This window comes from Podospora pseudoanserina, chromosome 1 (assembly GCF_035222485.1).
Source record: "Podospora pseudoanserina strain CBS 124.78 chromosome 1, whole genome shotgun sequence".
Lineage (NCBI taxonomy): Eukaryota > Fungi > Ascomycota > Sordariomycetes > Sordariales > Podosporaceae > Podospora > Podospora pseudoanserina.
Window position 1 is genome coordinate 1,751,260 of NC_085920.1, and position 22,852 is coordinate 1,774,111.

The following is a 22,852-nucleotide window of genomic DNA, read 5'->3' on the forward strand; positions in this document are numbered from 1 at the left end:
GACTCCCAGAGCCCAAAGTGTCTTGGCTGCGGCGGTTGGGAAACCGCAAGGTGTCCGTCCTCTTAACTCCACAATATCGGTTCAACATCGAATGCGACAGTAGCAGGTCGACTCCCAAGTCCGCCGACATAAGCAAAGCTACAGTATTGCCTTGTCGCTCTGATACTCAACAATTTCACGCTGGATAATCGTCAGGATTCTTCTTCACAATGGATTTGAACAGTCTCCGGCAGACCGTCACCAACCTGACACTTTACGATGTCAAGGCCGGTGTGCGCAAGGTCCAGAATGGTAGGCTTGATGCGCCCGACTCCAGGTCTTCCCACATGTGCTAAACCATGCTTCCTTGTACAGCCGTCATGAACTTCACCGAGATGGAGGCCAAGGTGCGCGAGGCCACAAATAACGAACCTTGGGGCGCATCCTCGACTCAGATGCAGGAGATTGCGGATGGCACTTTCAACTAGTACGTGGTGTTACCGGCCACACATACCAAGACACAATCTAACCACCATTCTCTTCCAGCCAAACCCTGAACGAGATTATGCCCATGATCTATCGCCGCTTTACCGAAAAGTCCGCCGAAGAGTGGCGTCAGATCTACAAGGCCCTCCAACTTCTCGAGTACCTGATCAAGCACGGCTCCGAACGCGTTATCGACGATGCTCGCTCCCACATTACTCTGCTCAAAATGCTTCGCCAGTTTCACTTCATTGACCAAAACGGCAAAGACCAGGGTGTTAACGTTCGCCATCGCGCCAAGGAACTTGCTGAGCTTCTTGGGGATGTTGACAGGATCCGGTCGGAGCGCAAGAAGGCACGTGCGATCAAGGGCAAGTTTGTAGGCATGCAGGGTGGCTCTGGAATGGGAAGCAGCAGTCGATATGGTGGCTTTGGGAGCAACTCGGACGGGTACAGTGGGGGCGGCGGTGGTGGCAGCAGCTCGACTTATGGTGGTGATGCTAGAGGTGTGTACGGGGACGGTGGAGGCTTCGGCGGACAAGAAAGCAGCGATTTTGGTCGAACACAAGCACGCGGGGAACAATTTGAGGAGTACGACGAGTTTGATGGGGATGAACGGCCAGCTGGTGGTGCTTCGTCTTCAAGCGCCCCACGGGTGAAGCGAGACACATCCGAAAGAGTCGGTGTTAAGAAAACCACTGAACCGGCGAAGAAGAAGGCCCCTGAGGTCGATCTGTTTTCGTTCGACGAGCCCGCGACAACCTCTACCCCTCCCCTGGCTGGTGCCCCGGCTGCTTCGAGCGCTGCACTCACCAATGATGACGACGACGACTTCGACGATTTCCAATCGGCAGTGCCGACTGTTGCTGCTGCCCCTGCGACCCAGTTCGCCGCTCCCCAGCCTGTCTCTGCCCCCCAACAAGCCAACCTGAGCGGCATGGTCGCCATGTCTTCTATCTCTCCGCCGCCAAGCTCAACCGCCACGCCCTCCGGCAACTTTTCGGCCTTCTCAACGCCTTTGTCTGCGACTACTCTCTCCCCTGCTGCGAAGCCAGCAGGGTTCCAAGCCTCTACACCAAACTACTTTTCTTCGGTTCAGGCGGCATCTCCAGCAGCACCTGTGGCAAAGCCTGCTGCTGCCCCTGCCTCCTTCGGCGGGTTGAAGCCAGTCACCAGTGGCTCCAAGCCAGCAGCACCCGCAGCTGGAGGTGACGCTTTCGGTTCTCTCTGGTCTCAAGCCAGTGTAGGCCTCAAGAAGAGTACCCCCACTGGGCCTGGGCCGACAATTGGGCAGCTCGCAAAGGAGAAGAGCAGTGCTGGCATCTGGGGTGCGGCCAGCTCTTCTCCCGCTGCTGCTAAGCCTGCGGGTAGCAAGCCGCTTGGCAATGGTCTTGATGATTTGCTGGGCTGAGATCTGATTGTGTCCTTTCAATGCTAATTTCTGATATTATTTGCGCTGCTTTTCACGGGGATAGTTGGGGAGGCTAGAAGGTCTGTCTTGATAAGATAGTCATGAAGATGGCTTTTGGAGTATGGCGTGCCAAAATTGATATTCAGCGTTATGCATGCATCTGAGTGGTTGTGCCAGCAATATTGCCAAGAGTGGCTGTCTGGGGATGTGGTCTCAAAAGGGGCTGGCCAGGGGCAGCTGTCCAACCCGGCCGAGCAATCGGCCCGGAGATCGAGGTGTTCCGCAGCGGCAATCACTCTACGACACAACATCATCTGAAAGCTGATCCGGCATGCGGAAGTTTGCCGATGTCGCCGTCTTTTCTCTCCGACGGCCTGTGCTTGAGCTGCACCATGTTTACTACGTGTTTTGTTGTGTTTAATGCTTACTCAAAATAGCCAAGTCCAGCAGATACCCCATCCTAAGGTAGTGTAGTTCAGCTTGACAGATTCCGCTGCTTACTCGATTATTGACCCCAAGACCGTTACTCGTCCTGGAACATACAGTTACTTCGGTTTAGCCAGACTTGAGGATGACTCACTGCCAGCTCCGTCCGCAACCATCGGTTCCCTTTCCTCCCGGCCCCGGCACCGTTTTGCGGCCGGCTTGGCATTCTTACACCCGCAGATCCACGTTTCCTGGCCGCATCCTTCGGGGCCCAGGTTCTTTTCATCTCATGTTCTCACCATTTGCCCTACTGGGAAAATCGTCCCAAGCGCCGACGGTGGCCTGGCTGGGCCTTGTAAGTGATCGACTTCAGAGGTTTGGAGTCAGGCTCGATACAACGCCAAGTCGATCATTCCTTCCTTCCACCTTCTCCAACTGTCAAATCGAACGGTTTGGACACTCGAACGACTAAAATCTTTCCCAGAAAGGGAATCACTATGATGGTCTGGTGGTAATACATCTGAAGGGCGGTGTGTGATCAGCGAAACTGCTGCAATGAGGCCTTGTCACGGATGACTGGACCGGGGAAGCTTAAAGAATACATCTTCATTTGGACTTGCTGTTGCTCTTTGTGATTATGGGTAGTCGACCCTGGAATCCCTCAACTATCGCCTCTGGCTCTGATACATGTACCCGGTGGCCAACGGCGGTTTGTCCAACGCTTTCGAATCCGATCTTGTTGCGAGTTCACCTTTCTTTTTCTCTACTTGAGGTTGAGAAAAGACATTCTTTGACTCTACTTTTTTATTGCATGGCATCGTCCAGGCAGGGCATGCCAAGGTTTATGAGACAGTCTAAGCCATCATGGACACCAGATCGCTACGGCCTCAGGGCTTTCTCGGTTACTTCTTTCTCGTTGTGCGGATTCTGTCGATAGTTGCTTCGGGGCTTGTTGTAGGGTTCACGGTCAACTTCATAGTTGCTTTCAACAAAGCAGGACTTGGGCTGCCGCCAACAATTGTGGCATTAGTGGCTTTGGTATGTCTACGAGTGTCTTCGGCTCTTAATCTATTCAGACTTGACTGACAACAGTGACCAGACCAGCACAGCACTACTCTACACCCTAGTCACTATTACGAGCTTCAGTCGGCGATTCGTCCCATATATCGCCACTATAGTTCTGGATTTCGTCCTTCTTATTCCAGCTGTAACTGTCACAGTACTCCTGGCCCAGCCCGTGACCAAAAGGTCATGCGCCGCCATCGCTCCTTCAACCACCTTCACAATTACCGTGCCACCCAATACCTCATTCGGCCAAACAACATTCCCATCCAACACCAACGGGAAAGAGGCCTGCTACCGGGTACTCGCCATCTGGATCTCCCTCATCGTCCTTTCTGCCCTGTTCATCCTCAGCACGCTTTCCTCCTTCCTACTCCAACTGCGCGAGCGCAAGCTTCAACGACAGGAATACGACTTTAACGAAAATTCGTCCGACCCTCTCAACCGCCCCGGCACCGATTTCTTCACCCAACGTCCCATCACCATCATCTCCAACCCCTCTAGGGATTATTCCACTGGCCGCAAGCCCAAAAACAAATGGGACAGCTTCGGCGACTGGGATCGCGACCTCGACGAGAAAAAGTCCCAATGGCGCCCAGAAAGTCAAAGAATCGACAGCTGGAACACCGCCAGCAGCACCACCCTTCCATACAAAACCAAAGACGAAATTCCCCGCTCCAACACAAGGGGATACCGCCCCCGCAACAACCGTCTCGACTCCCCTACCCTCCCCAACCGCCCCTCCGACCTCGCCAAAGCCTACCGTGCCTACCGCACCACCGGAGCGACTCCCACCTCCCCCTCCACCCGCCCCCGCTCTCGACAGCGAGGTCTACCGGGTAACCCCCAGTAGGGACTCGGGGCGCCTGCCACCCCACTCCCCCAAAACCCAACAATAATCACGCCGACCCACCTCCCAAAAGCAAAAGAACAGACCGTTATAATTGAAGACGTCAACGGAGGGAGGAGAACACCCGGCTGGCCCTTTCCCTCAACAGCGGGAAAGAAGTCATCGGCGGGACACCTCCAACCTCCACCTACGACACCGAATAACACAAGACGAGCAAGAGCCGACACGGCAGAGAGCAGTCTCAGTCTAGGAGCAGGGATGATTCCCATTGCGTTGTCGTCCTCTCTGTCGGAGTCGTCGTCGTTTTCACCTGCTTTCGGGGGCGGTGGATTGTTGGGAAAGGAAGGGGAGAGGGAGGATCAGGCGCCCTTGTTGTTGCCCAAGACTACTTATAGCCCTAGTACAAAAGTTGATCCGAGGGAGAGGAAGCTGAGAGAGAAGAAGAAGACGGGGAGGAGTGTCGTGCAGGGCATGGCTCCTTTGGAGGGTGTGCCGAGTAGTGATAGTGTGGTTCATGAGAGTTTGCTGCCGTCGCCGTTGGTGCTTGGCCAGGAAGTGAAGGGGAGGAAGAAAAAGGAGGAGAGTGGGTGGTGGGGGCCGTTGGCGAGTGTGATTGGGCGGTCGAGGGGTGAGTTTGATCCGGGGAATGTTGTGTAAACATGTTGGATGGGTGTGTATATATAGCTGGCCATATGTGATGGGTTGGTTACCGGGCACAAAGAGTTTGACTGTAAAAGTAGGGGCGAAGTACTGGTTGGTACATTGGTATGATAGATATAATACCCAATTGTTCTTTTGTTCAAGCTTGTTCATCAAACAAAACTGTCAGATCAGGAGCGAAGGCTGACCCAGACAACTCAAACATGCGGCGATATCCCACTGGTCTGCATTTTGCTCGATCTGGGCCCGGTTTGCCCATACGTGCTCCATGATGGCCAGTCCCTCTTTGATGGTGCCAAAATTCCTCAAGCACCCCATGGCGGCGACCATATCCCGGAATATTTGCTCCTGTTCTGGAGCAGCCAGACATCCGGTAACAGTGAATGGCCAAACCAATACTCTGAGACAGGCTGGTGCTGGAACGCAATAAAGCATCAGATTAAGAGTCTCTGTGACCGAGTGGTGTATCTCTTGACTTGCTGGCTGCCACCCAGAAATGACCACTTGGAGATATGTCAACGTTGCCTGAGCCCAGATTCTCGTATGTACAGCAGTACTGTGCATAGATTGAGGTGAAATCATGCCCTGTGCCGTGAAATGCAACAGCGGATGGTCTTTCGGCACAGGCCCGCTGGATGGGCAAGCATGTTTAACCTCCGGCTCTCCCAATCCCGCCAACCCATCCCGAATCCTCCTCTGAATCACCCTCGCCCGTTCGACCAATTCCGTCACTGACAACGCCCCCATCCTCTTCCTCTCCTTCTTATACCCATCCAGCGCAGCAACCTGCCCAACAGCCACCACAACCCAATTCTCCAACCCAATAAACTCCACCAACTTCAAATGCGGCAAGTCCATCTCCTTCTCCTTCACCTTCACCCCCACAATCCGTTCCAACTCCTCCCTCCCGATAGTATCCAACAAATGCCCATGCCACCTCTGCAACCTCGGCCCCTCACCCAAAGCCGTACTCCCCACCACATCCAAAAACAACAACTGCGCGCTAAAAAACCGCAACGTGGCCTGCCCCGTGCCCCAAGGCTGCCCCATCGGGGTAAAGCTCTTTGGATTCGTGCCCAGCTGTAAAAGCAACATCATAAAACACACCACCTCCCTCTCACCCTCCTCCCCTCCCAAATCAACCTTTCCCATCCCATGAAACCTCCACGTCTCACCCCACAACTGCGCCGCCGCATCAAGATGCACCCTCCAATTCCATCCATTCCCCACCGCGACCTCGCTGGTCAGTAGCTGAACAATACAGGCCACCACCTCGCTCGCCTCCTTGAGATGCCCTTCCACACCTTTGTCGACGACCCCCTGAATCGCCCTTCTTAACCACTGCAGCCCCAACTCCTGCTCCCGTTGGATGGCGTCAAAATTATGGCTCTTGCACAGCTCGGGGACGTCGTCTTTGTTGTCTTCACTGGAGAGGATGATACCGTAAAAGTACCCCGCCATTGTCTGCGCGACATGGAAGAGGGCTTGGTTGCGCTGTAGCAGGACGAGCAACCAGCCGCGACCAAAGTCGAGGAGGGTAGGGCGGTAGAAAGGGAAGAGGAAGGGGAAGACGTAGTCGAGGTAGAACATTGTTCTGTGGGCGTCGCGCTCGGAGGCGGGGATGCCGGTGTGGTCTTCTCCATCTGGGTCAGCGCTGTCAGTTTGTTGATGACGGGGCGGGATATTTGAAGGTGAGGGACTAGAGGAGGAGCAAGGTGTCGCAATGGCGGTGGTGTCGGTTGATATGGCGCCGGTTGGGATATTGTCAGTTTCAACGCCCATCCCGCTACCCTTCTCGCCATCTGGTAGTATTGTCACCCCCCCAACAGTGTCGCCACCATCACCACCACCAACACTAACACCAGATAGTAGCTGCAGTGTCCCCGTCGTGATGACGCCAACCTCAACCCTTCCCATATCCAACCCTATCCCCCCAACACCGGCCTCCAAATCCTTGATGTACCTCTTCTCCCTCCTCTGGGCAGCAACCCTCTTGATCTCCTGCTTCACCCACTCCCCTCTTGCCTTTTGCCAATCCCCGCCGTCCATCCACTGTGGCTTTTCCTCGCTGTACAAGCAGTCGATCCCCAGCGTGCTGCAGCCCTCGCACACCGGCCTGGTTTCGTCGCACTTTTTGCGGCGGAGTCGGCAGGTCCAACACCCCTCGGAGGATCTCGTTCGGGCTGTCATTTTGTTGCTTTTGTGGAAATCTAGCCAAACAGTTTGAACGGTTGGGAAGAGAGGTTTGAAAGTCAGACGAGCTGTCGTTGTTGGCTCGGGAGGTGAGATTTGTCAGCTGGCCTTGCCGCCGCGTACACTTGCATGTCTTGAACAGAATGACGGAGACTGCAGCGTTCAATAAAGGCCTTGAAAGATCAGATACCTAGTGCAAATGCCCTCGACTATCTTTCAAGGCCTTATCCAAATGCAACGGAGCAATAAAAAAGATGTACAGCACAGAAGAATTAGCACCAAGTCTATAACCCTAACCCTATAACACACCTAAAACCCCAGGATGTGCTATTCGCCGTCCTCGCCCTACTACCCGCACGCCCCCCCCTCCTCCTGCCACTGACTTTGCGAAAAACACTGGCTTGATGGGTCTGATGCCTGGTATAAACGATGAACTGTTCTGTAATTGATGCCCATAAGGCTCTGATCCAAACATGAGATCGTGACCGGTACAGAATAACAAAAACTCCAACCAAAAACGACGGTCATGGCTCATTACATATGTCATGTACTTACCGAAATACACCTCCTAAGCCCTGGCCTGCTCCTCCTTTTGTGACTTGATAGCCGCAGCACGATAAGCCCACAGCTCTTGCGGTTGACCATTCGCATCACAAGACGCAAACTTCCACCACCCCGAGTGGAAAGCCCCCGCGATGTTGATCAAGCCCCATTTGATCGGTGCCGGCATGGGAGGCCAGTGGGCCCACATCCCATCCTCGACCGTATGGTCCAAGTTGAGGAGGAAGAAGGGCACGACATCCGTCATGCCGGCCTTGGTAACAGTGCTCTTGCCCCATGCCTTGAATGTAGCCGCCGCGGCAGTGTTCTCGGGGGTGCCCTCCTTCGGCGCATTGGGGTGCTCGGAGAACTTGGCAATGGTGGATATCTCGCTGTGGAAATGTTTCTCGAAAGGCTCTTGGAATGTGCTCATGATTTGCAAAAGCTCGTCGGCGGAGAAGTCGGTGGGAGATTGGAGGCCGGAGAGGTACTTCTCAAACTCAGCTAGGCCGGCAAGGAAAGATTCTGTAGAAGGACAGATTGGTTAGTTGAGTGGGAGAAGAGCGACAGTTGACTACAGGAGCATACCGTGCTCGTGATGAGTCTCCTCAAACACCGTCTTGTCCTGCAGCAGCTCCTCCACCTTGGTGAAGAGAGATGCCTCTTCATCATCGTGGTGTGACTTCACGAAGCGATACCAAGCGAGGGCATAGCCGATGAAGTCGGCCTTGTCCTGGTCGAGCAGCAGCGGAGCCTGGTGGTAGATGGAATTGTAGCCGCGGAGGATGGAGTTATGGAGCAAAGCCATATGGGTGGCTCCCGATGTGAAGATATCAGTCTTCTTGGTCTGGAACTGGGGCGTAGTGATGAGCTTCATGGGCCCATCAGCCCAAGGTTTGGAGGGGGAAACAGAGGTCATCATGGACGGTGAGCGGCTCAGCAGAAAGCCAATAATCATGAACGGAATAGAGAGAAACAGAGTTACTCTCGGGCTCGCCATTTTGGAGGAGATGACAAGCAATGTGCAGTCGTACGATGGAATCCAAAGTCTAGCCTCTCTGCGGTAGCCATCGAGGTTGCGAGCCCGAGCTTTCCAGAAGCTCTAGTGGGGCATCTGCTGATAAAACGCGGGTGTTGATTGGATCCCATCCGCTGCCGGACCCTCCCTCTTGCCCCTGGTCGCGCTTGTTCCCGTCCTCCCGACATGGGCTAGGCGCGTCTTGTCTCGGTCAACCTTCAGAGCGGCATTATGGACAAAGAATGGAGACTGCTGCTGTTCGAGACCATGAACAGGCCTTCAAAGATATTTAAATAGTCCTTGAGCATGTTTCAAATGGGCTTTGATTATGAGCAAGGGCGATTCTGTTGCTTTTAAAGACCTTATTGTACCGTTGCAGTCTCTGTTTCCTGCCCACGACGTGAGGGCCAGACCATCACCAGCCGGACCTGGAGAATTACTTACAACATGGAAATATCCAATAACTGGTACTTCAGCACCTCTCCTGATTCTTCGAATCATTGCTACATGGACAGCTTTGTGGTGGCCACGGCGACCCAAAACGACCGGACAACCAAATCCGAACCGGCAATCGGAAGCCCACCTTCCTGTCTGAGCACATGTGGTTAGATCAGGCTGTTCAAGTTTACATGTGTCTACTGAGCCTTTTGCCGCGATTGGCTTAGCTGGTATTGATCGATCCGAAAGCCACGATGCTTACGTATCCGGCACCTGAATATACACACCGAACGGATGTCGTCGAGATCGGCCGGAGAACCCGGAGCGTGTGATCGCGACCCGGTCAACCTGATCCAGCTGGCCGGAGCTCTTACACACTCCACTCCGAGTTTTAGCCGTGACTCGCGCCGAGTACGAGTGGAGAAGGTTGTCGCGTTGGGAGCCGCAGAATGCTTGCACTCGAGCAATGGTGCCGCAGCGACCCCCAGTCGGGGATAGCTTTATAGCCTTGGGCCTTCGACTTCGGTCGTGGAACGAGCATCTCTGCCCACATCCACCAACACTGCAACGCGCCCTGATTCACCAAGATGGCTTCCACCAAACCCTTCATTCGAGTCCGCAAAGCCGAACTGGCCGATACTGATGCCATTGTCCGAATCCACTACGAAGCCTTTGACGATGATGTTATGAACCAGCTCATGCATCCGGGTGGTGCCACAGAAGCCTCGCGGAAAAGGTTCGGGGAGCGGGTTTTTCCCAGACCCCAATCAGATGAAGAGCTAGCGAAGAATGGAGAGACTATCTTAAACGTTGCTGAATACTTTCCCGAGGGCCCTGATGGGCCTGGTGAAGTGGTTGCTTTCTCCAAGTGGGTTCTTCACCGAAACCCTCGGACGGAAGAACAGTGGATGTCGGAGGACTATGTGCCCACTGTCGAGAACTTTGGCGAGGGCGCTGATCTTTCCGTGATCAATGCTTTTATTGGAGAGTTGAACAGGAAGCAGAGGGACCACGCGAAGGGCGAAGCAGCTTTGTGTAAGGCTTCACTCAATCCTGTCGAACCGTGTCTTTGAAGTTGAGTTGCTGAATACTTACCCCGCAGTCCTCGGTATCCTTGCTTGCAGCCCGGACCGACAGCGACTGGGCGCCGGATCGGCCCTTGTGAAGTGGGGAACCGATCTTGCCGACAGCCTTAGGCTTCCCACCAGGCTCGAGTCTTCTCCTGTTGGATATGCCGTTTACCGGAAGTTTGGGTTCGAAGATGTGGACGTTTTGGACATGAAGGTCAAGGAAACATGGGGCGTCACCAAAGAAGAGGGTCGGTACTGGGGGGAGAACAACGCTGTAGCACTTGCCGGGCCAGTACCCGAGGGTGTGATGCGGTCTGTTATCATGAGGCGGCCTGTCAAGCGTAGAGGTAGTGCTGCATGATGTGGATGAACGGGGGCGGGTCACAGTATAACATTGTCTACCTACCTTGCAGAGCATTACCAACATGGTTCCCCAGTACTTTTGTCCGATGCAGGAGGCCTATGATACGTGGCGCGCCGCTTGCGCAGGCCTTGCTCAAGACTAGAAGGCAACCGTCCGTCCTCCACGAGTTCCCGTTAAATCAACCGGACCAAGATCAGCATCGGGGTTCCTTTTGGCTGTCTATCCGACTCTTTTCCACCCAAGCCTTTTCTGAATGAGGTAAAATGGATCCAGTTAGTGGTGCTGCAAGCATCATCGCCATCATCCAGATCGCCGACAAAGTCATACGAGCGTGCAAAGCGTATGTCGAAATATCAACTCTTCGTTCTGTGTTGGAAATCCTGAAGTTTCTCATCGATTTCAGCGATGAATTTAGTGCCCTTGAAACACTGGCAGCCTCAGATGGGCCCCTTGAGAGCTGCCAGAAGGCGATGATGGATTTGGAGCGGCTTCTACCTCCCTACCAAAGCTCTGGTCCAACAGCAACCGGTGCAAAGTATTCGAAGGCCAAGACTGTCCTGTCGTCTTTGGCGTGGCCGTTCAAGGAGGGGAAGGCGACCAAGTTGCTTGATGAAATTAAACAGCACAAGGGCACAATATTGCTAGCTCTAACAACGGATACGGCGTATGTACGGTTGCTATGCGTCCATTTCGAGTATTACTGACAGCACACCCAGACAAGATGTGAAAGTCATCAGAAAGAAGGTTGATGATATTTCTGCAAATCTGACCGGTAGGTTGACCAGGCGTTGGTGTTTTGCAGATACAGATTTGTCATCTCGCGCAAGACCTCCAGGTCAGGGAGATATACCGCCACTTCTTATCCTGGTCCACAAACCCTTCATCGATTCACGGCAAGCTTGTGAAACTGTATGAACCTGGCACCGGTGAGTGGGTCTTCAGATCTTCCGAGTGGAAAGCGTGGATGGAGGGAGATTCACCTTGCCTTGGGATCCACGGAATCCCAGGAGCTGGAAAAACAATCTTTGCGTCCCGCTGGATCAAAACAGTCAGAGGTCTTACTGAGAGCCCGGATCAACGAGACCAACAATACGCATGCACGTATTATTATTGCTATTTTGGCCACGAACAGGACGAAGCGATACCCCTTTCTGATCTGGATTTTAACCAAGCTTTGTCGGTAGATCAGTCATTGCACTGTGGAAGAAGGTAGAACGCCCACCTCCTCATGATTTGTTGCAGGATTTGGAAGAAACTGTTCAGAGTTTTGATAGGGTGTACGTGCTGCTAGATGCAGTGGACGAAAGCATGCCTCGGGGTAACCTCTTGAAGGTTGTGCGCGACCTGTCGACGGATCAAAGACTCGACCACATACAGCTTCTGGTAACAAGTCGCGAATACATCGACATTGAGACTGTAATGTCATCATTCTCAACCTCCCTATCTATGTCGACCGGTTTAGTGGATGAAGATATCCAAATATACGTTCAGTCTCAACTTGCGCAACACCCAAAACTTCAGCAATAGCCGTCCTCAATTCAGTCAAAGGTTCACACTGTTTTGTGTAGCAAGGCGAAGGGAATGTATGAAGATGCGTCAATGCTCTGGTCGGGGGCATATTTACTGACCTCTCCGTCCCCTAGGTCCCGATGGGTCGTATGTCAATTTGATGCTTTGCAACGCTTGAAGCCTGATATCAACGTTGTCACCATAGCGCTGGCGAATTTACCCCGTACTCTCGATGAAACATATGAGCGCATCTTCCGCCAGACCCCTGAAGAGGCCCAAGATACTGTTCGCTACACCTTCATGTGGATCCGCAGGCATCAACAGCAGCATACGTTTACAGGAACTCAAGAGCAAAGCAATATTTCGTGCTCAGTACTGCTTTGTGTCATACAGGAGTCTCTGGGACTAAATGGGCTCAATGACAGTCTTGCTTATGCTGTTGATGAAGAACTTCGTAAGTTCTGCGGATGCCTTATTACGATATCCATGGAGGAGAGGCACACAAAGTTTGGGGAATTTTCTCCAGGAAAAAGACCACCGGTCAGACTGCTGACAGACTCCTTCGCACATTACATCGTGTTTGAGTTTTTTGGACTCTCCCAAAATTTCAAAACGGCTCGGAACACACACCTGCTGGTATGCTCTTGAAAGGCATCACATTCGCGACGAACTCTCACGGATAGTATTTTCCAAGATATTGCGGCTACGAGAGGGTGACCTAGCTGGATATCAAATGCAGGAGTGGCGCCACAAGAAGCAGCATGAAATCCTGGCAGAGGTCTACAGCAGCTTTGACTGGTTCTGTATCATCGAGTTCGCTCTTCATATGCGCTTTCTACACCGGCCTCTCATGTGTCCAGAATCTTTTGAGCTCGCAATGAGGCTGTTTGATCCATCAGAAGACCGTTTTGCGCCAGTCATGAAGGCTATCTCACTTCTGGCAGAACTAACCCATATCTATAACCTTTACAACATTGCAACCTTTGAGCAATTCCGGAATACCGTTTGGCAATCCCACCTATTAAATCCACAAGCCCAAAAGTTGACCCACAGGATCCAAGCGCACCCCGTGTTTAAATATACAGAAACGGAAGTCATCACACTCGACCTTGGTACAGTGGACGATTTGTTAACCTATGAAATAGAGATCAGCTCCATTGCTGACATATTCCACCGGTCATGGTTCGAGGACTGGATCTTTGACGAGTTAAACGTACCACGAGTTATACCGTTCCACTTAAAGGGCTCCATCTTGCAGTACTATGCCCATATCCCTCACTTCGACCGGTAACGCACATCGGGCTAAGGAATTGCCTTGAAAGGTGCCTCGGGAGTTTTGACCTATCCGTTATCATGGTGTTATACATTGGCAGATATGACCATAATCCTGTTTACGCACCACAAATCAACAGAATGAACCTTGCGATGCAGGCAACGTGTTGCAGTTTCTACTGCAACTCGGAGCAAAGTCGATGGCACAAGGATACACCGTGGAACCAATACAAATAGCAGCCTCAAATCTGGACTTCGACGGGCTCAAACTGCTCTTGAAATCAGGGCGGACCCTAAGGGAACTGGAGACGTGGATGGTACGATTGGAACGCCAAATCGGGGTCCTCTTCTGGCGTGGTATGCCTGGATTCGGGGGGAAAGCACGCCTCACCTTGTGAGAAAACTACACTTCTCCAGGATTGGTCACCCAGCGTTATCTAAGTTACCCGATGAAAAAATCAAAAAAATCGACGATTTAATCGTCAGCCATGGTGCGCGCGACTTCACACTGCTGGAGTGTCCCAGACGCGATGAGGGACCGAGTGGACCGTATTTTCATCCAAATATTCTCAAATCAACCCTCGCAAGTTGGCAAAGTCTGGGGTGGGAGTCGCTGCCAGGCTCGCGTCTATTGGCCGACATTTGGTCATAGAAGCAACACTTGGTTCTTGATTCAAGACCACCTGCCTGAGGACAGACTCCTGCCTCTGTTTGTCTGGCTGGTAACAGCGGACGACGAAACCACAACAGGCAGATTCGGCTTCAGGATCCGAAGCTGGCCGATTGGCGTCCACCTTGGGCCTCCACTACCCTTTTTGCGCAGTTGCCTTCTGGGTCTTTCTAAAGAGCCGAGAGCTCTTTATCTTCAGATGAACTCGGGAGCCCAACGTAACAGCCGCTCCATCAAAGAAGGAACGGGCAAGAGCAGCCAGGTCGGCGGCCTCAGCACCTACATCCTGGCCGACTGTTGCCAGAATCGAAGACCAAAACAGGTGGGGAGCGGCAAAGGCAGGAAGGAGCACTCAGCCATTACCCACATCGTGCGACAGGCAGCTCTTCGTCTGAAGTCAATCTCGGGCACCAGTAAAAGCTTCGGACGAATGAATGTCCCTGAATTGACGGGATTGTGTTGAGGAAGGAGCATACAAGAAGCGGCATTGAAGAGTGCACCCCTGGTCCCTTGAAGAAGAGAGGTGGGGATGTTGGCAAAGCCAGGTCTCAGGGTAGGTTTCTCGACGGAAAGAACCACCGAACGGCAACTACCTTTCTACCAGGTATAAACGAGGTCTCCAGTGCACATCAACTCCAATTCCCCAGCTTGCCTTAAACAACCAACACAACCGCCCACACAATCGTCAACACCGACCGGCGGCGATCCAACAACCAGACGCGCTTTCTTATTCCGATCAACATCGTCATCATGCTTTCCAAGACCATTCTGACCATCGCTGCCGCCCTGGCCGTCCTGGCCCAGACTGCCCAGGCCTCGCAGGCCCCTATCCCCGGCTACGGAGTCGTCGACATCCAGTTCGACCTGCCCATCTACCCCGGTAACGCCACCAGCGAGACTGTGCCCATCATCGGTACCATTGAGCATGCCGTTGCCCACATGGAAGCTTTATACCCCGGTTGGAACCAGTCTTTGTTCAAGCTGCCCAGTCAGCGTCACTTTGTCTATGATGACTCCGACCGCAACATCATCCCCGAGAGTTTCAACTGCTGGGGCAGATGGAAGGGTTGCTCATGGTCGGCCATTGCGAGAGGAATCGACTACCTCTGGCAACTTCCCATTTACCCTATGCCTACCAACGGCCCTGGACCTGGCAACTGTGGCAGAGTCAGCTGCAGTTACGACTCCGCCATCTGGTGGTGCAATGATGTGAGTCTGTACCTTTGACAGGTCTACTCTTGTATACCTTATCCTGCCAGTTACTGACCACAGTATGCATCATGTTCTAGAACGACTTTTCAAAGACTGTGAGATGGATCAACATCTCCGCGGGGGCCGAATACATGAACGGGGCCTTTGGGAGCTTCTGGGGCAACAAGGGGAAGTGTGTGGACTCAGATGATGGCGCCTGGCAGAGCGCGGGTCAGGCGTTCTACCCGGGGAATTTCAACGTCATCCTCAACGCTGACAGGTGCTGAATTCCGGGGCGAGAGAGACCGTGTTACGGAGCAGAGGAGGATGAGCGACGGTATCGGGACTTTTTTGGGGGGCCAAATTGCAGCCAGATCATGGCACAGATGTTTGAGATCACCAAATCAGCTGGCCACCCAAATGGAAGACTTTTTACTGCGTTCCATCCTCCCCTTGGTGTCGTGTCATTTGCCCAAACTCGCACTGTCGATGTAGTTCACAGGCACTTACACCAAAACTTCCCAAACAGGCAACTCCTTGGCGGCCCCGTCTTCTCCAATCTTCGTCTACCCACGCCCGCCGCAGGATACCCCGGCCCCTGATTCTCCGCATACCCCGCACATTCCTCCGCATTGTCCGCTAACAACGCACCCACTCAACGCATGACCTTATATCACGTTCGGAAAGGCGGCTACAATCCCCCAAGACGTTCTTGGCAACCAAGTGTCATTCCCATAGGGGCAATCACGGCTGTCGTTGCTCCGAGAATGCCACCTATTTCTTTCAACTGTCCATCTCATGCCAAAAACAAAAATCATAGATAATACAGTTGAACCTGTGTCCATCTGACGAAAGAAAACTCCAAGATCACAACATCGTTCATCTTCTTCGGCCTTGACCTTATTATCTTTGTGTTGTGACTGTTTTGAGTGATACCCCCCCAGCCGAGAAAGAAAAAGACCAACGACAAAATGGCAGTTGTACTTCCCTCACCACCCGCCACCGCCAGCCCTGGGCTCGACGGCGTGGTCACCAAACCAGACACCACCACGAGAGCACCGAGAGTCAAGCCAACGAAAGAGGATCTCCTCAAGACGCACGCCGTCCACGTCCAGAAACAGGCCAACTCGCCCGAGAACGCGCCGAGACCCGTCAAGCAGCCCAACTTGGCGCTTGCCTATCCTGCTTCGACAAAGTCGATTCGCGAAGTTGATATTGTACTGCTCACTCCTTTTCGTTTCATTCAAGACTCTGACACTTGCCATAGATCCCTCTATCACAACTCGAGGTCAACTCACACCACCGGGGTTCAGGCCTCATTCTCAAAGTCATCAGCCCACCATTCCTTGGGGCGGGAGCAGTGAGCATAGTCGAGGATGAGTTCGGTAATGTGGACAAGATCTCCATCTACAACCAGAATGACTCGTCTATCCTTTCTGGTGTACCAGAAGGGTGCATCATTGGTGTGAAGGAGCCCTACTACACCATCAACGGGAAGAATGCGGATGGGAGCGAGGATTACATGATCTGTGTCGACCACCCATCAGATGTGACGCTGATTAGGTTCACCGACCCCATCATTCCTGAGCCATTGAGATTGGGACCATTGCTCAAGACGGCGGAGGACTGGAAGAAGGCGGGCGATACGGCGTTTTTGGAGAAGGACTTCCCAACGGCGGTGTTCTGGTAGGTGTTTTTCTGGGATCGAGAAGAAGCAGAAGGGAAAGCTGACGGGAGGAACAGCTACACCGAAGCTCTGGATTGTGCCGAGGATGAAGGATTCAAGCCATCAATCTACACCAAGCGCGCCGGGACAAGTCTAATTCTCGGCCGCTATGATTCCGCGAAGGAGGATGCTCTCGCCTCTCGAACGGGTACCAGCACGGACTGGAAAGCATACTACACTGCTGGGAGAGCATGCTATGGGCTTTGCAACTACTCCGAATCGAAGGAATATCTTTCCAAGGCTCTCGAGCTCAACCCAACCAACCCAGCCATCAAGAAGGAGTACGAGCGATGTCTCGCCAGGCTGCACGAGGAGGAGACTGGCGACTACGACTTTGAAGCCATCTACAAGTCCCTGAGCCCAAAGAACGTTCACCTGGACTTGGGGTCTTTCACCCGCAACACAGAGGTAAAGGCAAGCCCGCTCCACGGAAGAGGATTGTTCGCCACCAAGGATCTCGCACCCGGGGATCTTGTCTTTGCAGAAAAGGCCACCCTGATGCCCAACCAGTACGAGCCGATGAGGGCGTCGGCTGCGCTGTATGCCTTGACCGTCCGTCAACTGCTAGACAACCCATCACTGTGCAAGTCAGTACTCCAGCTCTACCCCGGCGAGATGACCTACGAGCGAAACCCGCTCGAAGGCACCCTCGTAGATGGTGTTCCAGTCCTAGACGTCTTCGTCATCGAAGGCCTCCGCAACAAGAACTGCTTCTCCGTGCCCCTGTCAACACTCGAAGACACCAGGCCAACCGCCCAAGAAGGTCGCCAAGCAAAAGGTCTCTGGGTCCACGCCAGCAACCTCAACCACGCCTGCGTCCCCAACACCCTCCGATCGTTCCTCGGCGACATGCTGATCTCCCGTGCGACTCGACACATCAAGGCAGGCGAGGAAATCTTCCAGCAATATGTTCCCGTCAAATCCCTCCCTGATGTCCGCAACGGGGTGTACAAAGACGGATGGGGTTTCGAGTGCTCGTGCACCCTGTGCGTCGCCGAGCTCAAGCAATCGTCGGAGGCTAGTCGAGAGAAGAGGAAGGATTTGCTCGCGCAGGTGGAGAAGATCTTGAACAAGAAGACGCCGAGGGCAAAGACGATTATTCCCGACGCGACAATTCGATCGGTGGATAAGCTGATGAAGCAGTTGGAGGAGGCGCACGAGCCGGAGATTTACGGGCGATTGCCGAGACTGACGTTGATTTACGGGAGCAATTGGTTGGTTGGGGCGTATAGGGGGAAGAAGAACTACTCTAAGACGATTAGACATGCGGTGAAGGTGTTGAGGAACTTTGGGTTTGAGATGCCGCAGGGGGCGGAGAGCCAGGACAAGGTGTGGGACCCGAGGCAGATGTTCTTTTCGGAGGAGTGGCATTCGTTGATGACGATTCATGTGGTGGTTGCCTTGAGGAGGTTGGCGGAGGCGTACAATGGGTTGGGGAAAAAGGAGATGGCTGAGAGGAGTGTGGAGGCGGCCGAGTTTGGCTATATGCTCGTTACTGGGTTCAAGAATGACCTGAGCAATTTGGATAGGTAGGGGTACCCCTTCTTGACTGCCCAGAAAGAATTTATCACAAGGGAGGGGGAGGACCTGAAAGGGAGACCGCATCGGGATGGGGGCTTGCCAGGGAACAGTGCAGAACTTTGAAGGAAAAGGGAAGCAACGCATGTAAAGTAGACACTGGGCAATGGCACCAATTTTCTTGTTCTTGTCTGCCTGGCCTTCCAAGGCTTCCTACGGGCCCGCACGATGACAGACCACCTATCTCCTCAGGTCAAGGACAATAGGTTTTCTGACTCTGATAGGTGGGTGGAAGTGGATAGACAAGGGGTGGCATTCGGGACCTGCGGGTACATGGAGGATACTCTTTGCCATGCTCCGGCTTGGAGACTGGTGGGAGCCTTCCCAACGTGCCTAGAGCCGCTGGATCAAAAGACCAAACGCAGAGGCCCTTTTGTTGCTTTCCCTTCTCCAGCTCCATTTCCTGTCCACTATTCACCCTTTCTCAAAGTTCACGCCAGATTTCTAGGCAAAGCTCTGATTTCTTTCTGCCGCCGCCATGTTTATAACCGGGGCCCTTTATTCAACGTGTAAACTCAACTACCGGCCATCTACCCACGCATCAGATCTTTAGGCCAAACACGGTGCAGATGGACAACAGGGCCCCCAAGGTGTGTATTTGTCCTGTCATCCTCTGCGTACGATGAGGTGCTTGTTCTACTCCTCAGGGTTCTAGTCCTTTCGTTGGAACATTTCCCAAATGCTCACTGTAGCAACGTCAGCAATATTAACGCAATTGATTGACACCAGCTCCTCTATCCAGTTTGGATCCAAGCACAACCCACAATCGGGAGACCAACCCACCGGAGCTCGAATCCAGCATTTGATCAAGACCAAATCGCCAGCAACCGGCTCACGCAGAGTACTTCCATCTTCTTCGACCAGCCACTAGCACGAGACAGCGATTGAGAGCTCCTGGTAGCAACACCAACTAGCCGTACTGGGATACTATCGGTCCCACCTACATCTGTCCTGTCGATGGTTCAGCTTTGAGCAACCTGCACCCACAATCTTCACCACATCGGGGGGTCAACGTGGGATGCGTCCATACCTTGCCGCACCTGTCAGAGGGCCCGTCTCCCAGGGCTCTCACCGGGGCGTGCCAGGCACCCAGCGGTAGTCCCCGCGCAGGGCTCCTACCCGCTGAAGGTCCCGGGTGCCTAGCTGCCACGGGGCGCGCCGGCAGTGTTGAAATGTGGAAGAAGAAGTGGCCTATGTGTGTTGTGTGTTGGTGGCGTCCACCTCGGCGACCCGGTATTGGGGTATAGTGCTACCCTGATGATATTTTTTTTGTGGCGTACTCGTCTTTCGAGGCCGTCGCAAATGTGCTGGTGAAGCAGATGCGTCCCTTATTCTTGCGCGTTTTTCCCATGGTAGGGGTGCTGGAGTTGTGGGGGGTAATGATGACTGGGACGCATGGTGTCGTGCGTTGGTGGTGATGATGGTCTTGTTGTTGTTGTTGCTGTTGTTGTTGTTGGGGTGTTGTTGTCGGTGGTGTAGGATGATGCACTGGGACGACATCGTGCCCTGCGCGTTTGTATTGTTCATGTCTTTTCTTTCTTTTTGGTTCTATTCTTTCATGTATTATCTATTTTCTTGGGTTCATTATTTTTATGTATTATTCTTTTATTCTTTTCTTACTGTTATTTTTTCTTCACTTTTCTTAACATCTTTGAACGGGTTTCTTATGGGAGGGTGAAAGGTGGGGATGGCCCCTCGGGGAGGCCCATTCCAGGCGCTCATCAGATGTTTCAACATCATTACCATGTATTTTATCCTGTATCGTTTTTAGGTACCCTTCAGAGGGGTTGAACAGTGTAGGGTACTTGATGCAGTTCTCTTTGAAAACATGGTTCCACTTCGAATGTTGGTCCGTGATACCGGTAGGATTTCCAGATCTCAGTTCCTCGTTCCAAAATCCCGTGTACAAAGCAATTCTTGTGACATTTCAGTTTTCAGTATACCGACATGTGTTGCGGGTCAAAGGATTAACTTCAAGGCTCCATAGGATACTTGATGATCAACGCCATGTATTTACACATTTGTCTGTGAGAAAGCGCGAAGACAGAGGAGTAGATGACTGGCAGCCGCTGGCTCAAGCAAATCTAGATTGGTATCTTTGGGATGCACATGTCCCTCCGCTCTTCAGTCGAAACAATAGAATCAACACACAAAACGGCTGCCGTTGGTGAATGAAGCAGCCTCGCAACCTTCTCCCGTTGTTGGGGCAGACTTTAGAAAACCACGAGATCGGCCGGGCGGGAACTGTGTGGAACAGGTCAGCCCAAGACAGCAGCGCCGAGGTGGCTTTACCTCAGCACGAGACGACATCAAGAAATGTTGAGGTAGGTACGTCTCCCTCCGCCTGATACGATATTGGGGGATCTCAAGGGGGCTCTGCCTCAGCACGAGATGACATAGAGAGCTGTTCGGGTTGCTCTGCCTGTGGATGGTAGGCCGGGCGTGCAAAAACCTGAGATGGAACGGGCGGGAACGGTATGGCACAGGTGCGGACCGCTTGGTCCAAGCCAATGGTCTCCTGGCCCGAAGTGGTGAGGAAGCTCCGCCTCGGGATGAGACGATGCGGAGAGAGGTTGAGGTGGCTCTTCCTTAGCATGAGATGACATGGAGAGGTTGAGGTGGTTCTGCCTCGGGGTGATACGACATCAAGAGATGTTAGGGTGGTTCTGCCTTGGCATGACACGACATCAAAGAGAGATTGAGGTCGCTGTGCCTCAGCTTGATACGACATGGAGAGGAGTTCAGGATTGCTCTCCTGGATGTGTCCCATTATTCTGTGGCAGTTACGGCCAGAGCCAGAGGCGAGGATGAGGAGGTTCTTCCTATGTTTCTCCAGACCACAAGGGTACTGGTGAACGAGCGGTGTTCTTTCCTGGGAATGGAGACTTGCTTGGGCCAATGGAAAGGTGCTGCGGAACCTGGACCGGAGCCACATGCTGGGTCAACCTGTGGTGGCATTGTTGAGCAATAACTCTGAAGTACGGGGGCACAGTGTGGGAACAAAATGAATTACTCGTGGATGTTTTCCTCGGTTGTAAATCATTGTGTGCACATGAAAGGAGCATCTTTGAAATGTCTTGATGGAATTGATCCTATTGATGATTTCATGGCTGCCAACCTAGTGAGGTGAGCGAGCCAGGGGGCAAAGAAAGCCCAAATCGGCAGCCATGAAAGGGTGCCCAGGGCTGCCTGTTGGACGGCAGGATCCAGGTATCAACCTAATTCCAGCAGTTCCCACTGCCTCGATTAAGTTCGGCGTTTGCCATCTTCCTGCCTTTTCATGGAAAACTGACCGTGATACCATTCCACGACAAGGGGGTCCTTGGATTCCGTCCCCGGCCGCTTGCCATCAGTAGATCAAAGGAAAGAAAGTAGCTGATCTGAGCTGCCTGAACTCTTTGTTTCCTTCCGCTACTGCCGTTGAAATATCTCCTGTCCCCGGTCCCCGTGTCTTGTGGAGACCCTTCCGTAATTCTCTCGTCTCTCTTGCCCTAAAGCAAGGTGATAGAACCAAAAGGAGCTTGATCAATCGAACGAACTCACTGTTCCAGTAATTACTTCCTGAAGATGTGTCTCCCAGGGATTGTTCTGTCATCGAGGGATGTGCGTCTTCCAGCTTTTATGACGCTAGACCTGTTTACCAAGGATGGATGGCGTTTTGTGGCCATCCTGTGGATGGGACGGCTCACCAGCCTTGCATGGGGAGGTGTACCCGTTCTTTCCTTTCCGCCTATTTACCTATTAGTCATTGGTTGTAGGCAGGTGGATAGGGGCGAAGACAGGTCTCGATTTAGCTGCCGGAGGGTTCCTCCTATGACAGGCGCTGTGCTTTGGTTCAGTGAATCTTAGAGCTCTACTGTCTCTCGTTCAACTTTCTGCTTCTCTCTCTTCTGTTTCCCTTCCCAATTACTCTGCCTCCTCTTTCTCTCCCTCTTCCTTTTTCTTCCCCTTCTTCTCCTCCGTCTTCCTTGGGGTCATTCGGCCCGGCACGGGCACTGATCTCATCGAGAGATCAGTCCGTCGTCTCCTCATTCCATTGCCTGGGGCGCAGACCTCCCGCCATTCCACAACCACGCCTTATTCCATCAGATTCTGCGGGAGGCTGCGCCCCCAGGCGACTCTTCACAGATCTTGCGGGAAACTTACCACTGCATTTAAATCGGTGTTTTAATCGGTATGTGCCAATTCCTTTGGTTCACTCTCAACTCCTGCTTTTTTTCAGGTTGCTGATATTGAGTTGTCACAGATATTCTTATCTCGATTGTATTTCGACTGGGTACATCATTCCTTCGACATACCCTTCTTGTGCTTTCAACATGTCTAACATTCTTCTGTGTCAGATATCCATATTAACCATCGCATCGATAACATTATCAACATTCTTATTCATCATTTTGCTGAGGAAGAGCCTT

The 22,852-nt window shown here is 52.8% G+C and overlaps 9 protein-coding genes across 9 annotated transcripts; 7 read left to right on the plus strand and 2 right to left on the minus strand.

Moving 5' to 3' along the window:
• Nucleotides 1-39: 39 nt before the first annotated feature.
• Nucleotides 40-2,585, plus strand: ENT3 (Epsin-3, clathrin recruitment and traffic between the Golgi and endosome). The gene is made up of 3 exons (XM_062941731.1): nucleotides 40-291; nucleotides 355-466; nucleotides 526-2,585. The coding sequence occupies exons 1-3, from the start codon at nucleotides 210-212 to the stop codon at nucleotides 1,871-1,873; spliced, it is 1,542 nt and encodes a 513-aa protein (XP_062804615.1). The 5' UTR covers nucleotides 40-209; the 3' UTR covers nucleotides 1,874-2,585.
• A 578-nt stretch (nucleotides 2,586-3,163) lies between these two features.
• QC764_104935 (uncharacterized protein) lies at nucleotides 3,164-4,214 on the plus strand (the record flags this gene model as incomplete). Its single annotated transcript, XM_062941732.1, has 2 exons — nucleotides 3,164-3,337; nucleotides 3,399-4,214. 2 exons carry the CDS (start codon nucleotides 3,164-3,166, stop codon nucleotides 4,212-4,214), a joined length of 990 nt encoding a protein of 329 aa, XP_062804616.1.
• Nucleotides 4,215-5,036: 822 nt separating this feature from the next.
• QC764_104940 (uncharacterized protein) lies at nucleotides 5,037-7,061 on the minus strand (the record flags this gene model as incomplete). Its single annotated transcript, XM_062941733.1, has 1 exon — nucleotides 5,037-7,061. The coding sequence occupies one exon, from the start codon at nucleotides 7,059-7,061 to the stop codon at nucleotides 5,037-5,039; it is 2,025 nt and encodes a 674-aa protein (XP_062804617.1).
• Nucleotides 7,062-7,632: 571 nt separating this feature from the next.
• QC764_104950 (uncharacterized protein) lies at nucleotides 7,633-8,658 on the minus strand (the record flags this gene model as incomplete). The annotated part of the gene is made up of 2 exons (XM_062941734.1): nucleotides 8,193-8,658; nucleotides 7,633-8,129 (listed from the first exon to the last, which is right to left on the minus strand). The coding sequence occupies exons 1-2, from the start codon at nucleotides 8,602-8,604 to the stop codon at nucleotides 7,633-7,635; spliced, it is 909 nt and encodes a 302-aa protein (XP_062804618.1). The 5' UTR covers nucleotides 8,605-8,658.
• A 295-nt stretch (nucleotides 8,659-8,953) lies between these two features.
• Nucleotides 8,954-10,491, plus strand: QC764_104960 (uncharacterized protein; the record flags this gene model as incomplete). The annotated part of the gene is made up of 2 exons (XM_062941735.1): nucleotides 8,954-10,095; nucleotides 10,163-10,491. Exons 1-2 carry the CDS (start codon nucleotides 9,648-9,650, stop codon nucleotides 10,489-10,491), a joined length of 777 nt encoding a protein of 258 aa, XP_062804619.1. The 5' UTR covers nucleotides 8,954-9,647.
• A 266-nt stretch (nucleotides 10,492-10,757) lies between these two features.
• Nucleotides 10,758-13,035, plus strand: QC764_0006040 (uncharacterized protein; the record flags this gene model as incomplete). Its single annotated transcript, XM_062939789.1, has 3 exons — nucleotides 10,758-10,834; nucleotides 10,898-12,077; nucleotides 12,138-13,035. The coding sequence occupies 2 exons, from the start codon at nucleotides 10,758-10,760 to the stop codon at nucleotides 11,196-11,198; spliced, it is 378 nt and encodes a 125-aa protein (XP_062804620.1). The 3' UTR covers nucleotides 11,199-12,077; nucleotides 12,138-13,035.
• A 572-nt stretch (nucleotides 13,036-13,607) lies between these two features.
• QC764_104990 (uncharacterized protein) lies at nucleotides 13,608-15,423 on the plus strand (the record flags this gene model as incomplete). Its single annotated transcript, XM_062941736.1, has 3 exons — nucleotides 13,608-14,498; nucleotides 14,550-15,154; nucleotides 15,235-15,423. The coding sequence occupies exons 2-3, from the start codon at nucleotides 14,696-14,698 to the stop codon at nucleotides 15,421-15,423; spliced, it is 648 nt and encodes a 215-aa protein (XP_062804621.1). The 5' UTR covers nucleotides 13,608-14,498; nucleotides 14,550-14,695.
• Nucleotides 15,424-16,107: 684 nt separating this feature from the next.
• On the plus strand, nucleotides 16,108-20,267 carry QC764_105000 (uncharacterized protein; the record flags this gene model as incomplete). The annotated part of the gene is made up of 5 exons (XM_062941737.1): nucleotides 16,108-16,353; nucleotides 16,404-16,822; nucleotides 16,880-19,030; nucleotides 19,170-19,380; nucleotides 19,662-20,267. The coding sequence occupies 3 exons, from the start codon at nucleotides 16,108-16,110 to the stop codon at nucleotides 18,393-18,395; spliced, it is 2,181 nt and encodes a 726-aa protein (XP_062804622.1). The 3' UTR covers nucleotides 18,396-19,030; nucleotides 19,170-19,380; nucleotides 19,662-20,267.
• A 1,740-nt stretch (nucleotides 20,268-22,007) lies between these two features.
• QC764_105003 (uncharacterized protein) lies at nucleotides 22,008-22,611 on the plus strand (the record flags this gene model as incomplete). Its single annotated transcript, XM_062941738.1, has 2 exons — nucleotides 22,008-22,284; nucleotides 22,331-22,611. The coding sequence occupies 2 exons, from the start codon at nucleotides 22,008-22,010 to the stop codon at nucleotides 22,609-22,611; spliced, it is 558 nt and encodes a 185-aa protein (XP_062804623.1).
• Between the last annotated feature and the right edge of the window lie 241 nt (nucleotides 22,612-22,852).

Bases quoted from the DNA above. Each gene is read 5' to 3' on its own strand.
- ENT3 (XM_062941731.1), top strand. From the start codon at position 210: ATGGATTTGAACAGTCTCCGGCAGACCGTCACCAACCTGACACTTTAC. The intron at 292-354 runs GTAGGCTTGATG...TTCCTTGTACAG, and splicing joins TGTGCGCAAGGTCCAGAATG to CCGTCATGAACTTCACCGAG. The intron at 467-525 runs GTACGTGGTGTT...ATTCTCTTCCAG, and splicing joins GCGGATGGCACTTTCAACTA to CCAAACCCTGAACGAGATTA.